Genomic DNA, 12,522 nt, shown 5'->3' on the forward strand with positions numbered 1-12,522 from the left:
CGAAATAATGCGGTGTTTTCAACATGAGACTTTGTTGCGATTTGATGCGCTCAGGGTCACCGGCGGCCTGATAATACAATCGTGTCGTTGTATTGCACGTTTTAGGACTAACATAGTGCTTACTTTTTAGCATCGTGATATTTAGTGGATAGTTGCGTTTTTTGACAGCATTTCTTACTTGAAACGTTTACAATAGCCCCAAACAAGTTCAGCACGTGAGGATCCCTGTATCTATAGGCACCATCAATAGATAGGACTTCAGCCTACCGAAGTCGATGAAACCAAGGAGCTTCCATCAACAAGGTATAGAATGTCCTTGATGAAACAAGGAACCGTTTTCTGTCATGATATTTTTGCCTCACAGATATCAGGATGTTGTGGGATAGGGTTGATTTTAACATACTGCAACATAAAAAGAATTATGACCAGAATATGAAAATTGACTTCAGTCTAAATCCAATTTGAGCGCCTTGAGATCGCTTTGGGGTGGAACCAACCAATGCCGCAAAAGACAGTATCAAATTGGCCAGGGTGGCTAATGGTTACAGTCTGGCAAACGGATACTGCCTGGCCAATCTGATGCGTCTTTTGCGCCACCTGATCTGCTTGGAGATTAGCCAACTAGTATGTCATAACAGACATAGAACGGAAGAAAACAAGAAACAAAGACCCAAACACGAACTCCCTTGTGTGTGGAACTTCCCTGTTTTATCTTTTAGGGTTGAAAGATGTCGGTCGTGTTGAGACTGCATGAAAACACGAGATAAACTTGACGCCCAGTATGTAGCCTGAGACCATTTCAACGAATGTAGCTCAACGGTGAAGGTGTGTGATCCAGTGTAAGTAGAGAAGTTGGTGTACACGGCAGTCAGCCGCCATGAAGTGTCGTGCTCTACACCTGTGGTTCGCTGCGGCGTCGGCGGTACTGGTGTTGTCACAGCGCCGCGGGTCCCCCAGACAGGCTCCGGGAGTCGATTCAGGTTTGCTTCCGTCTTTTCTTCCGGCTCACCCACCACTGCTCATTACTACTAGTACTAAAAGGGTACATTTCTACAAAATGTTATTCTTTGTTCCAAGCCTTCTGAGACCCAATAGTGTGTCACAACTTGTAATGTAATCTGTATTCTCCAAGGCAAATTGGCCGCCTGTATTAACCATTGGCAGATCTTGGGTGGCGTATTTGCCTATAGCCAATTTTGATACTGTATTGGAGATTGGCAACTTTGCACATAACCATGTCCATGATCCGACGGAGGTTAAATCGAGGAATTTAAAAGAGAAAAAGAAAGAACATTAGCATTTCACTGTAATAATTTTGTTTTTTCTGGCACCAATTTTGTGTCACGGTGAGTGTGTTTCGGTTATTTTTCACTCACCACCGGTCGCACTAAGTCACCAAGGGCCTTGTGCGGTATCACATAGAACCAGAACGTCTAGATAGAAGGAGACATCCGAGACATTTTAGTCCTGAATATTGGAAACGGTTGTGAAGAATGATACGAGTATTGCAAGAGCAGCCAGGGTCTGGAAAGTTGATTATCTACTTCAGCATTTCTTTTATGTGTAGTTGTAATGATTTGGGGATAAAGAAGCTGAAATATAAAATAAAAAATCAGTGATGTATAATTTAGGATGCAAAATAAGGACGAAACTATTTCATGCCTGGGAACTTAGCCCTCTACCAAGCTCCACTAATAGCCTCTGCCAGGCGTCGGAGGTGGCTAGAAAGAATAGAATTTGGCCAAATATAGACAGAAAACATACCAGGGGAGTTAGTCCGTTATCAAAGAAGCACAGTTTGATGCTATGACAATCTGCATGCGTATACTCCTTTAGCGGACCAACTCCCCTAGAATGCCAGTATTTGACAATTTGTCTAGTTTGGCCAATTGCTACTTTTTGGCCAGCCACCGGCTCTGAAGCCTAGCCCGGTGGAGGCTCCTATATCTACATGACGGCTCATGTCGTGTCCGTGACCAAGGGGAAGTGAAGGTGCCGTCATTATCTGTTCTTGTCTTCCAGGAATGTTTTCGGGAATGTAACCAAAGATAACAACGGTTTCAACGTTTACCCGGTTTTGTCCGTCTCCATTCGCTCTATTCTGTATATGTTTTTTTTTTAATTGACTGTCTCTTGAATACAATACTGCAAGAATGTGCATTACACACAATCCATTCTTTTTTACGCACCATAAAGCATGAATAGATATGATAGATTTCGTTTCTTCACTCTCACATACTTTTACGCTTGCTTTAAGTATGCTTTAAAGTAGGATTTCGTGCAGTGTACTCACGTTCCCACCCAAGCTCGCTCTCGATGTCTTCTGTCAATGTGACCGAAAAATAAAGAACAGCCTGGGGTTGTACTAATTTCTAGATGGCAACTTAGGCCATGTTGATTTGATTATATGGATGACATCCTCCGGGAGCCCCAAAACTGATGCGCGCGTGCGAATAAAAAAAAGTTTTGCAAAAAAAAAAGTTCTTTTCATTATGAAATCTACGTGGTCATGAGGGTTGAGCAAATGGCACAGAATATGGTTTGGCGAATAATCTAGTCTTCAAGTTCATTTCTTTACAATTTTCGTTTAATTTTGGCATTCTACGACATTGGTATAGTTTTTATTAATTTTTTTTGTAACTTATGGTATGTTTTTGCTCATTTTGCAACTGTTTTGTACGATTTACAGTATGGTTGAAAACTTTTTTTTTTTGGAAACGGCCGAAAATTCATGCGCGCGCGGATGTCATCCATACATTCAAATCAACATGGCCTTATTATTACTACTGAGAAAAGCCGACCTGCACAAGATGACCACCTGTCAAGAAGACCTATGTACTTCAGTCCCTTGGGTGACCTTGGGCAAGTTTGACTGTGTATCTCTTCACCCTGCAGGAGATGAAGAATGTAGCGGAGTCTACAGGGGAGATGTCGGCAGCATCCTGTCTCCAGACTGGCCTCAGGTCTACCCAAACAACCGGTACTGTGTGTACCACGTGACGGTCACCCCGGGGAGGACGGTCACGCTCACGTTCAACACCCTGGATCTACAGGACAGGAAGAAGAGGAGGGGAAAGAGGAAGAAGAAGAAGAAGACTGGGAGGTGCACTGACGGGCTTACTTTATACGATGGAGGACCGGGGAGTGCAAAAAAGGGAGGTAGGTGGTAGGGGCAATATATACATGATGTCATGTTTCTTGTTTTCACTGTTTGATAAATGGCGGTTTTGCATCTACTTCTCTATTTCCATACCTTTCACAGAGACATGTGGAAGTACCTCTATGGATCCATTTACGTCATCGGGTCACGAGTTGGTGCTGGTGTTCCGTAGTGACGGCTCTGTGCAGCGGAACGGCTTCAACATCACGTACACAGGTAGGTTTGAACTGCACGTGCACTTCACCTGTATTCCGCTAGAGGCATAGGTTAGCTGCGCTTTTATTACTAGTATTCAATTTTCACAAAACCGCGCGGATCCACAAGATTCTTACGATGGTTCTTTGGAGGCTACATACAGGTACATTAGTTTAATAGCCATTTGTTTTCAATGATGCTATTTGTGTACTATTATTCACAAAAGCTCATTGCCACATTATAGACACCTTGGAATACCCTACATGCATTTATTACCTTCGTCAGAAGGTTATGTTTTCGGTTTGACCATTAAAGGCAGCGTGACTGTGGATGTAGGCGGCATAACCCTTTGAGCCATGGATGGATGTTCATAATATTTGGTAGGCAAGTTACTGTTGGGAAGACGAAGGTGAAGTTCGAGAATCGGACTTATGGCGGGTTCTTACGTTACTGCAGGGGAAAATTAGTGTTTGTTGGTTGGTTTGTTGATTGGTTAGTTAGTTAGTTAGTTGGTTGGTTGGTTGGTTGGTTGGTTGGTTGGTTGGTTGGTTGGTTGGTTGGTTAGTTAGTTTGTTGATTTATTTGCAACAAACGTCATCATACTTGCGCTGTGTTCCTCCAGCGAGCGGCTGTGGAAACCCTGCCATTCCCAGAGTGCAGTGGGTCGTTCCCGGATCCCGGGTTGTGGGAGGGACTGAAGCTGAGCCTGGCAGCTGGCCGTGGCAGGTAGGTCTTCTCTTATGCTTTTGGTAAAAAAAGTATATTCTTTCTATTGACTATCCCATGAATACAGTTATACTGCAAGACGATCAAAGGAATTTGAAATATTAAGGCGCTCAATACCAAAGATCTCACAGAGCTAGAGGCATCCAATGCAATTTCAGGGTAGCAATGCTGGATTGTCGAAGTCAATAGACCCATTCGACTTTCACGGACCGCATAAACTGCCTACATCACAGGGGGGACATTTCGAAAGAACGTCGTTCTAGAACGCTGACGTTGAGCGGCTTGCGCTCGCGATGTCCCCCCTGTCAGATCATTTTTTTTACTAAATGGTAGGTAAGTGTCTTTTTTTTCTCGGTAATATATGCGGAAATGACAGGAAAACAGGCACCAACATTGTATGGTGGCAAAAAATAAAGAGACGCCTCACGTGGCGTGTTTTGGAGTTATTTCAAACTTGGCCAAAGGATGGAAAATGCATCATCTGCTTGGAGTTGTAAAGTGGTATGTACTTGCCGTTTGTTGTCTTGCCGCCAGGTGTCTCTTCGCCCAGTTGATGACGAGACCTGGCACTTCTGTGGAGGTTCCATCATCAATGAGGAGTGGGTGGTGACGGCAGCCCACTGTGTGGACGGGTGAATAAGTAGTTTAAAAAGAATCCTTAAAATGTAATGCCAATAGACCATACCTGCAGCTAAGACGAAGTTTCTCACAGCAAGGCTTGTAAAATAAATCTACAGTATTGCAGAAGATAGATTTGTGTCAATCCATCGCTACCCTACATGCCAAACTCGTTTCGGGCCGCTAGCAATTTCCTTCGGCAGCAAAGAGCCCCTTCGCCCGCGGGTCTAAATTACCGCTACGGGGAGACTAGCCCGGGGGGGAGTTTGGCTGGCCCTTTCAAACCCCTCGAGCTCTACTCCCCCGTAGCGTTAATTTAGATGGGCGGACGAAGGGCTCTTGGCTGGCGAAGGAAAACGGCTAACGGCCCGATTCTAGTTTGGCATCCAGGGTAATCCATTGCCCGAAATAACGTTATGTCCCCGAAAACCGTACAACAGGTCGTTTCAAATGTAGAAAGGTTTACGGAAAGGTCAGATTTCCGACATAATAAAGTCTGCTGAAACATTTCATAGCTTTACGTAGTGCGGAAAGTTGACTTAAATATCTTTTTTTGTGTCGTACGTGTGTCTACTGTACCGCAGTGATTACAAGCCGCTGGTTGTGGTGGGAGAACACAGCCGGACAGACCCGGGGGACGACCCGGAGAGAGCCGTGGTGGCCACCGCCAAAACCATCAACCATCCCGGCTTCGTCTGGTGGACCATGGTCAATGACATAGCCTTACTCAAGCTCGCCTCTCCGCTGACCTTTAGGTATCCCACTTCCGTGGAACCCGTTCTTAATCTCCAAGCAGATATTTTGGCGGTCAGTTGGGACTAAAAGGACAGAACATTATAATATAAAACATGTTGAGCTATTCATTGACCGTGTTATTTTGCTAGTATGTATAATGTACGGTACAGAGCATGGACGCTATTGTCATCACCCATTTAAAGTAGCCTGGTCACTAAAGTGGATTTTGTGTAGTTTGTTCGTTCTACAGTTTGCTATCTTTCTCCACCCCATCCCAGCGACCGCGTGTCTCCAGTTTGCCTGTCAGATACCAGCATGGTGACGTCACCAACCACTTTCTGCACTATCACAGGGTGGGGCACCATGGCCGAGGGTAAGGAAAAAAATAAACAACTCCAAGCAGATATTGGAAGTAAAGATCTCAACTTTTTCCGACTTCCAGTGTTTTACATCATGGGACTTTGATGCATGTAATGTGTATAATCTATGGCAGGTGGAATATCACCAGATACCAATTATGCAAATTTGGACTTAATTTGCATAATTAATCTGAAAATTATATGACTCCTTAGTGGTAAATGATGTGAATTTCGTACTTGGGACATGTGTGAGTTGATAAAAAGTAAACATCAGGATGCATATATTATGTTAATGTAGAGGTCATTTGCATAATTAAAGAAGAAATTTACATTTACATGTAAAGCCCATATTTCATGGAGGTATGAGATCTCGGAACTCTTATTTAAAAAGCATTTCTTGTATCACACAGGTGGAGACTGCTGTCCCAACAAGCTTCAGCAGGCGGACGTGCCGATAGTAGAGGACGACCACTGCGAGAACACGTACCAGAGGCTCTTCAGGCAGTCCCTCGGACTGGTCCCCAGGATGCGCCCGGCGAAGCACATCTGCGCGGGCTACACCGAAGGGGGCGTGGACAGCTGCCAGGTCAGACTCTGATTGGCCGAAAACTAGGAACTGTCATAGTCCAATCCTGGCTGTTCATTACACTAGCAGCTCAGCCAATGAGGGACTGTCATAGTCCAATCCTGGCTGTTCATTACACTAGCAGCTCAGCCAATGAGGGACTGTCATAGTCCAATCCTGGCTGTTCATTACACTAGCAGCTCAGCCAATGAGGGACTGTCATAGTCCAATACTGGCTGTTCATTACACTAGCAGCTCAGCCAATGAGGGACTGTCATAGTCCAATACTGGCTGTTCATTACACTAGCAGCTCAGCCAATGAGAGAATGAAATACCCTCAAATATTTGTATCTTTATGTATATGTAACTGAATTTAAATTTTCTGCAAAAACCATGAAATTAAAAAATTTCATTGCTGTAGTTTTTCCGTTGATTTTTAATGTAAATATTGTTCTATCCTTATGTTCTATCCTAGATTTAAAGCTATACTCCAACGAATAACACCAAAATTTTCGACCGAATCACTAGGTCTTCCTCAGCTTTTTGGCATATGGCCTAAGTGCTCTGATCACGTGGTTTTCTGAACGCATTATGTCATCAATGGGTCAAAGTTCGCAGGTAGTCGACATCGCCCCCCGTCACGATTGAGAGAAGGTTGGTACGCCTTGATGTAAATGAACAAAGCCACGTGATGATCACATAGCAGAAAGCTGAGGAAGACCAAGAAAACTTTTTGTAAGGAAAGATCAAAATTTCGTTGCGCTATTCTTTGAGTTGGAGATCACATCAAAGTTTCTCATAATATATTTAACCAGCTCAGATGAACTTTAGCATGAAAGTTCATCTGAGTTGGTAAATTACATCATGAACAACTTAAACTGTTCTCCAACTCAAAATTTGACTCACCAGAAATTTTCGACTGAAACACTCAGTCTTCCTTAGCTATCTGACCCAGATTGGATACCGAACAGGATTACTTCAAGAGAGGCATAAAAGAGGCCATATAGATCAGGGCACTTCAACCATCGCTCAACCAGGACGGGGGGTGATATCGACTTCAGACAACCTTTGACCCTTTGCTGACGTCACACGTGGGAAAAATCACGTGTCCACAGCATTTGGGTCAGATAGCTGAGGAAGACTGAGTGCCTACCTGCCTAAGTGCCCAGGCCAGGTACTGGCCCCTTGCTCCCCTCCGTCAGGTTCCTCCAACCAGTTCTGTCAAGAGCGATAGCCTCAGCTACACATAAGACTGAGTGATTCAGTCGAAAATTTCTGGTGAGTCAAATTTTGAGTTGGAGAACAGTTTAAGTTGTTCATCAGATGAACTTTCTTGCTGATTGCCCTATCCTATCCAGGGTGACAGCGGCGGTCCGCTGACGTGCCAGGCCCCGGACGGAACGTACTACCAGGCGGGGGTGGTCAGCTACGGCGAGGGATGCGGTCAAGAGGACATCCCTGGCGTATACACCGAGGTCTCCTCTGTATACGAATGGATTCGCCAAACCATCGAAGAGAATTGAATCATTTTTTATCTTGTATTAACGCGTCTAAAATTGTGGCAATAGAAATGTTCTATATCAATTCTAAACTGATTCACATATTAAACTTTGAGAACTAGAAAAGTAACATTTGCAAATGCATAATGGTTGCCTTCGCATGATCTAACCTAGCAAACTACCGCCCTGTTTATTCTTACTCAAACACATCCGTATGTGCCAGCCCCTGCAACTTGCTACATAATGTAATCCAACACCGCAAGGTGTCTGCTACAGCACCAGTTATCATGGTGACAGCTGTCTGGTCCGGACACTGACCATGCCATTTTTTGAGAAGAAGAAACAGAGCAAAAACAATATTCGGACATGATTAACATGGCAATTTTTTGGAAGATTAGATTTCAACAAAAAATAGCTTTAGCAAATGTCGTAAAATTTGCACAAACGTCAGGTTATGGTCTACCAAAAGAAGACAAAGTACCCCTGCCCCGACTCTTGAGAGTTTAAGCCGATTTTCTCAGAACTGTCGCTGCTGTGTAAGACAGAATCAACTTGACCTATGTAGCGTTGTTTGTACTGGCTAGACCATGTGTTGATGGAAGGCCACACACCTCGTCACTGCCCTTTCATTCATCCTTAACGGATTTACTCTCTGTTGACAACAGCCAGAAAACCCATTTAGTATCTGCACTTTCCGTCGTCACCGGGTCCTTATGTAAAGATGTTCATTCCAGAACAAATATCAGTTGGTGCTGACACAGGCAAAAAAATTGGGTGACGAAAGTCTTTAAAGTACTCTCTACCTCCCCAGTGGAAGTGCGTAGGTGTAGTCTTCTCGCTGTAGTCACGTTCTGAGATCAAAGTCTTACATATAGATACAGGAAAAAGCTTCGTCAATATCGAAATGTTACGTCTACATACGAAATACATAGCAGTTCCTTTTTTAAGGTTAAGCGATGGCTAGTGCTTCCCTGTTCTAGTGTTGAAGATCGACTATAATGCTCCATTTTACATGGGTTATCCGCGAATAATTTGCTACTTTGATCGGCAATTTGTAGGCGTATCAATGAACTTAATATATGAAAACAAAATGTTGAAATTTGCGATTTTTTTTATTACGAATTAGCATTTACGCAACAATAGAATTCACTGAAAGATATACCATACCATACTACACCACACCTTATCTTACCATACATAGTAACCATACCGAAAAGTTCCTGTCATATATTGAGAAAGTTCCCCCGACCACCAACCAACCAACCAACCAACCAACCAACCAACCAACCAACCAACCAACCAACCAACCAACCAACCAACCAACCAACCAACCAACCAACCAAGGTTTGCTGAAGTTCTGGAGCAGTCTAGATCTGACCAGACTTATGCCACGCCTACCTTTCTGTACGAAACGAATTTGAGTTAAATTTGAGACAAATTTGCACCTCCAACCACGCCCAACCACTGCCGACCTACTCCCAACCACCAGCCAACCATCCCCCAACAATGACCCAACCTCCCGTCCACTGACGAATGTTTTAAACATTCTGAAACATTTGGCTGGCACAACCGAACAATAGCCGACTTCGTCCAACACCAGCCGACCACTACCGACCTTGTTCCCGACCTACTTCTCACCATGGTTGGGAGGAGTTCGGCTAGTGTTCGGGAGGTTATATTCGCCTATTTGTGACAGGGGCTTAAGATACATACAACACAATGTTTTATGTATTAATCCTATTGTGTAAGCAGAAATCCCCTGGCTGACCATTTCTCTGTTCCCTAAGTGACCACCAAACTTATCACTGGTCACATGTACGACCACGAGGTAGTCAGAGACCCGCAGAGTGACCGTTTGCTGTTGTAAGAGGTTCAAAGGGACAAGCCAATCTTACATAAGACATTCATTTTACACTATTTACCCCCACAGTAAACATTCGTAAAAGGGATTAGGAAACAAACACCTTTAGTTGCTGTATATGGCATGTATATGCTTTTCTCTGATTTTGATTTACTAGTAGTATATTCTGATACGATTTACAACTTACAGTCCGGCTTGACATGTATTCCCTGTCTATGCCACTAACCCAAACTAATGAGGACTAAAGGTTAAGGGGCCAGGGGAGCACGAGAATGAAAATCTACCTTTACGAATAGCTTAAAGCATGCGTAATGGTTTACGTTTTCACTCGAGTGAAAATGCAAGATTTACGCACGCTTTAAGGTATGCTTAAAGATCGGCTTTTGAGCAGTGGAGACTCACATGGTTTGTCCCTTTAGATTCTCAATTGTCCGAATAAAGATTACATGTAACATCCATGTCCATAATATTACCAGGGTCCATAATATCGCCACCTTCAAAAACAGTGTGCTTCAAGATATTTTTACTGCAACATACTTTTGGTATGCGTTCCTGCACACCTCAAATGTACATACCTAGGGTATGTTGCAGTAACTATTTCTCAAGGTGGCGATATTATGGACACTGGTGATATTATGGACATGGATGTTACATCATCACTTGTCCATAGGTCGTAAAGAGGGGGTTTTCCCGTGTTTCAACGGCGTTTGCGTACATGCAGGTGTCAACTGTACGCAATATCGTCATTTTGCTAAAGAAGACACAGCTGTTTCAGACAATATGGAAGTACAGCTATGAAATTTGGCCCTATTCCCCGAATCAGAAAGCATCTCCATGACAGTACATGTGTCTTTGTTCTGTATCTGCATGCATCTGTGTAGCGCGGTACTGCGACAATTGACAGCTGGTCATATTACACAACCACCTGCCACACCTAACCTTTGCACATCTAACTGCAATATCGTTGTTCAAGCCTATCTAGTGTTGTACTGTTGTGGAGAGATGGCAACAAGAACAGGAGTCATTCTTTTGACTACAGTAGAGATACAACATGTATAGACGGAAAGCTTCTTTCCAAGAACAACATCACTTTGGAATAAGCTACCTCGTGATTGCTTCCCCTATGAGTATAACCTTAAACTCTTCAAGTCTAAGGTCAACAAACATCTGTCCACTGACACTGGCTGTTCTGTAACCCAAAGCATTTTAAGTGGCTCCCATGAGCCTTGTTTTGTGGTGACCGATGAAGTAAATAAAAAAAAAATCACTGTAGCATATGGGCGTCAGCTGCCCCTCCCCCTGGCAACAGTTAAAACTACAAGTAAATACGTAACAACACTTCGGACAATCTCGCGGTTTCTATAGTACTTCTGAGAGCATCACTGACACAAGTAGCAATTGATAAGAAGAGCAAACGGTCTAATTGCCCCGATTTGTTTGTGTTTATTGTTAACGTGCAGATATACAGGGCATCAGTGTTTGATGACGTCATGGCGAATCAGAGAAGCTGTTTTAATGAGCTGGTTTGTGAGGATGTTTTGAACCAAGGAACTCCTTGTTTGAACCAAATCCACCGACAAACTTTAGCCTCTACCAGGCTTCAGAAGCGGTTGGAAAGGATAGAAATTGGGCCAAATAGACAGAAAACATGCCAGGGGAGCTGGTCCACTTGGTACAAGAGTACAGCCTGCCTCTACCAGGCTTCAGAAGCGGCTAGAAAGAGTAGTAGAAATTGGCCAAATAGACAGAAAACATGCCAGGGGAGCTAGCCCACTTAGTAAAAGAGCACAGCCTGCCTATACCAGGCTTCAGAAGCGGCTAGAAAAAGTAGAAATAGGCCAAACATACCGATAACATGCCAATGGAGTTCGCCCGCAAAAAGAGTACAGTATGCCGCTTCGATAGCGGACGAACTCCCCTGTCCCTTGCATGTTATCTGTCTATTTGACCAATTTCTACTCTTTCCAGCCGCTTCTTAAAGCTGTACTCTTGAAGTGGAACAACTCCCCTGGCATGTTTTCTGTCCATTTGCCAGAATCAATTCTGGTCTTTCCAGTCGCTTCTAGTGAAGCCTGGTAGGGGCAAACTGACTCTTTTAGAGGACTTACTCCCCCGGCATGTTTTCTGTCTATTTGGCCAATTTCTACTCTTTCCAGCCGCTTCTGAAGCCTGGTAGAGGCTAGACATAGTTATCAGTGATGCCATAGCCTGACGCCAGACCACAGGAAGCTCGCTGCCCATGACGCCAGTGCGGGGTGTATTTGGAGTTGTTGTTATGGGCCGTTGCTGTTTAATCGCCTCATATCGTACAGCCATCTCGAAACATTAGCTCAGAGTCAAGGAGACAGATACTGCCAGTGCAGCATGCACTGTACGGGTTTACCTGAGGTCGCTGAGGTCGTTCTAAGTTGAACTCTACCTCAATTGATAAACACTTAAAGGGGAGGGGGGCGAATACTTTTTTTTGCAGGGAGAAACTCTCTCTGGTATCAAAGAAAGTGCAGTCCTCACCATGAAAGTGTGTCCATTCCATACATACTCAAATTATACCGAAATTAGTCTTACGGTAAAACTAATTTTGGATAAGAGCCGATTGATCTTATATAATTAATTGCTGTGTAAGCAAAATAAAAGGAACAAAAGACGGGGGATAGCTCCGGCATTCCACCGTCCTTGACACCTTAATGCCTGAGGCCTTCGGAAAGTTAAAGGTGAGAATTTCGGGTCAGATCGCACATTTCTGGAGACGCCGATTTTGACGTTAGGGACGTCAGAACGGGTCATTTATATTTCTGGCGTGTTCC

The 12,522-nt window shown here is 43.9% G+C and overlaps 1 protein-coding gene across 1 annotated transcript; it reads left to right on the plus strand.

Annotated features, from left to right (window-relative positions):
- The first annotated feature begins 873 nt into the window (after positions 1–873).
- LOC109485455 (chymotrypsinogen B-like) lies at positions 874–7,890 on the plus strand. The gene is made up of 9 exons (XM_019789059.1): positions 874–980; positions 2,896–3,159; positions 3,263–3,376; positions 3,978–4,081; positions 4,616–4,713; positions 5,284–5,454; positions 5,713–5,807; positions 6,204–6,379; positions 7,717–7,890. Exons 1-9 carry the CDS (start codon positions 878–880, stop codon positions 7,879–7,881), a joined length of 1,290 nt encoding a protein of 429 aa, XP_019644618.1. The 5' UTR covers positions 874–877; the 3' UTR covers positions 7,882–7,890.
- The last annotated feature ends 4,632 nt before the right edge of the window (positions 7,891–12,522 follow it).

The sequence above is a fragment of the Branchiostoma belcheri genome, unplaced genomic scaffold, assembly GCF_001625305.1.
Source record: "Branchiostoma belcheri isolate BF01 breed outbred unplaced genomic scaffold, Haploidv18h27 scaffold76, whole genome shotgun sequence".
Classification (NCBI taxonomy): Eukaryota; Metazoa; Chordata; class Leptocardii; order Amphioxiformes; family Branchiostomatidae; genus Branchiostoma; species Branchiostoma belcheri.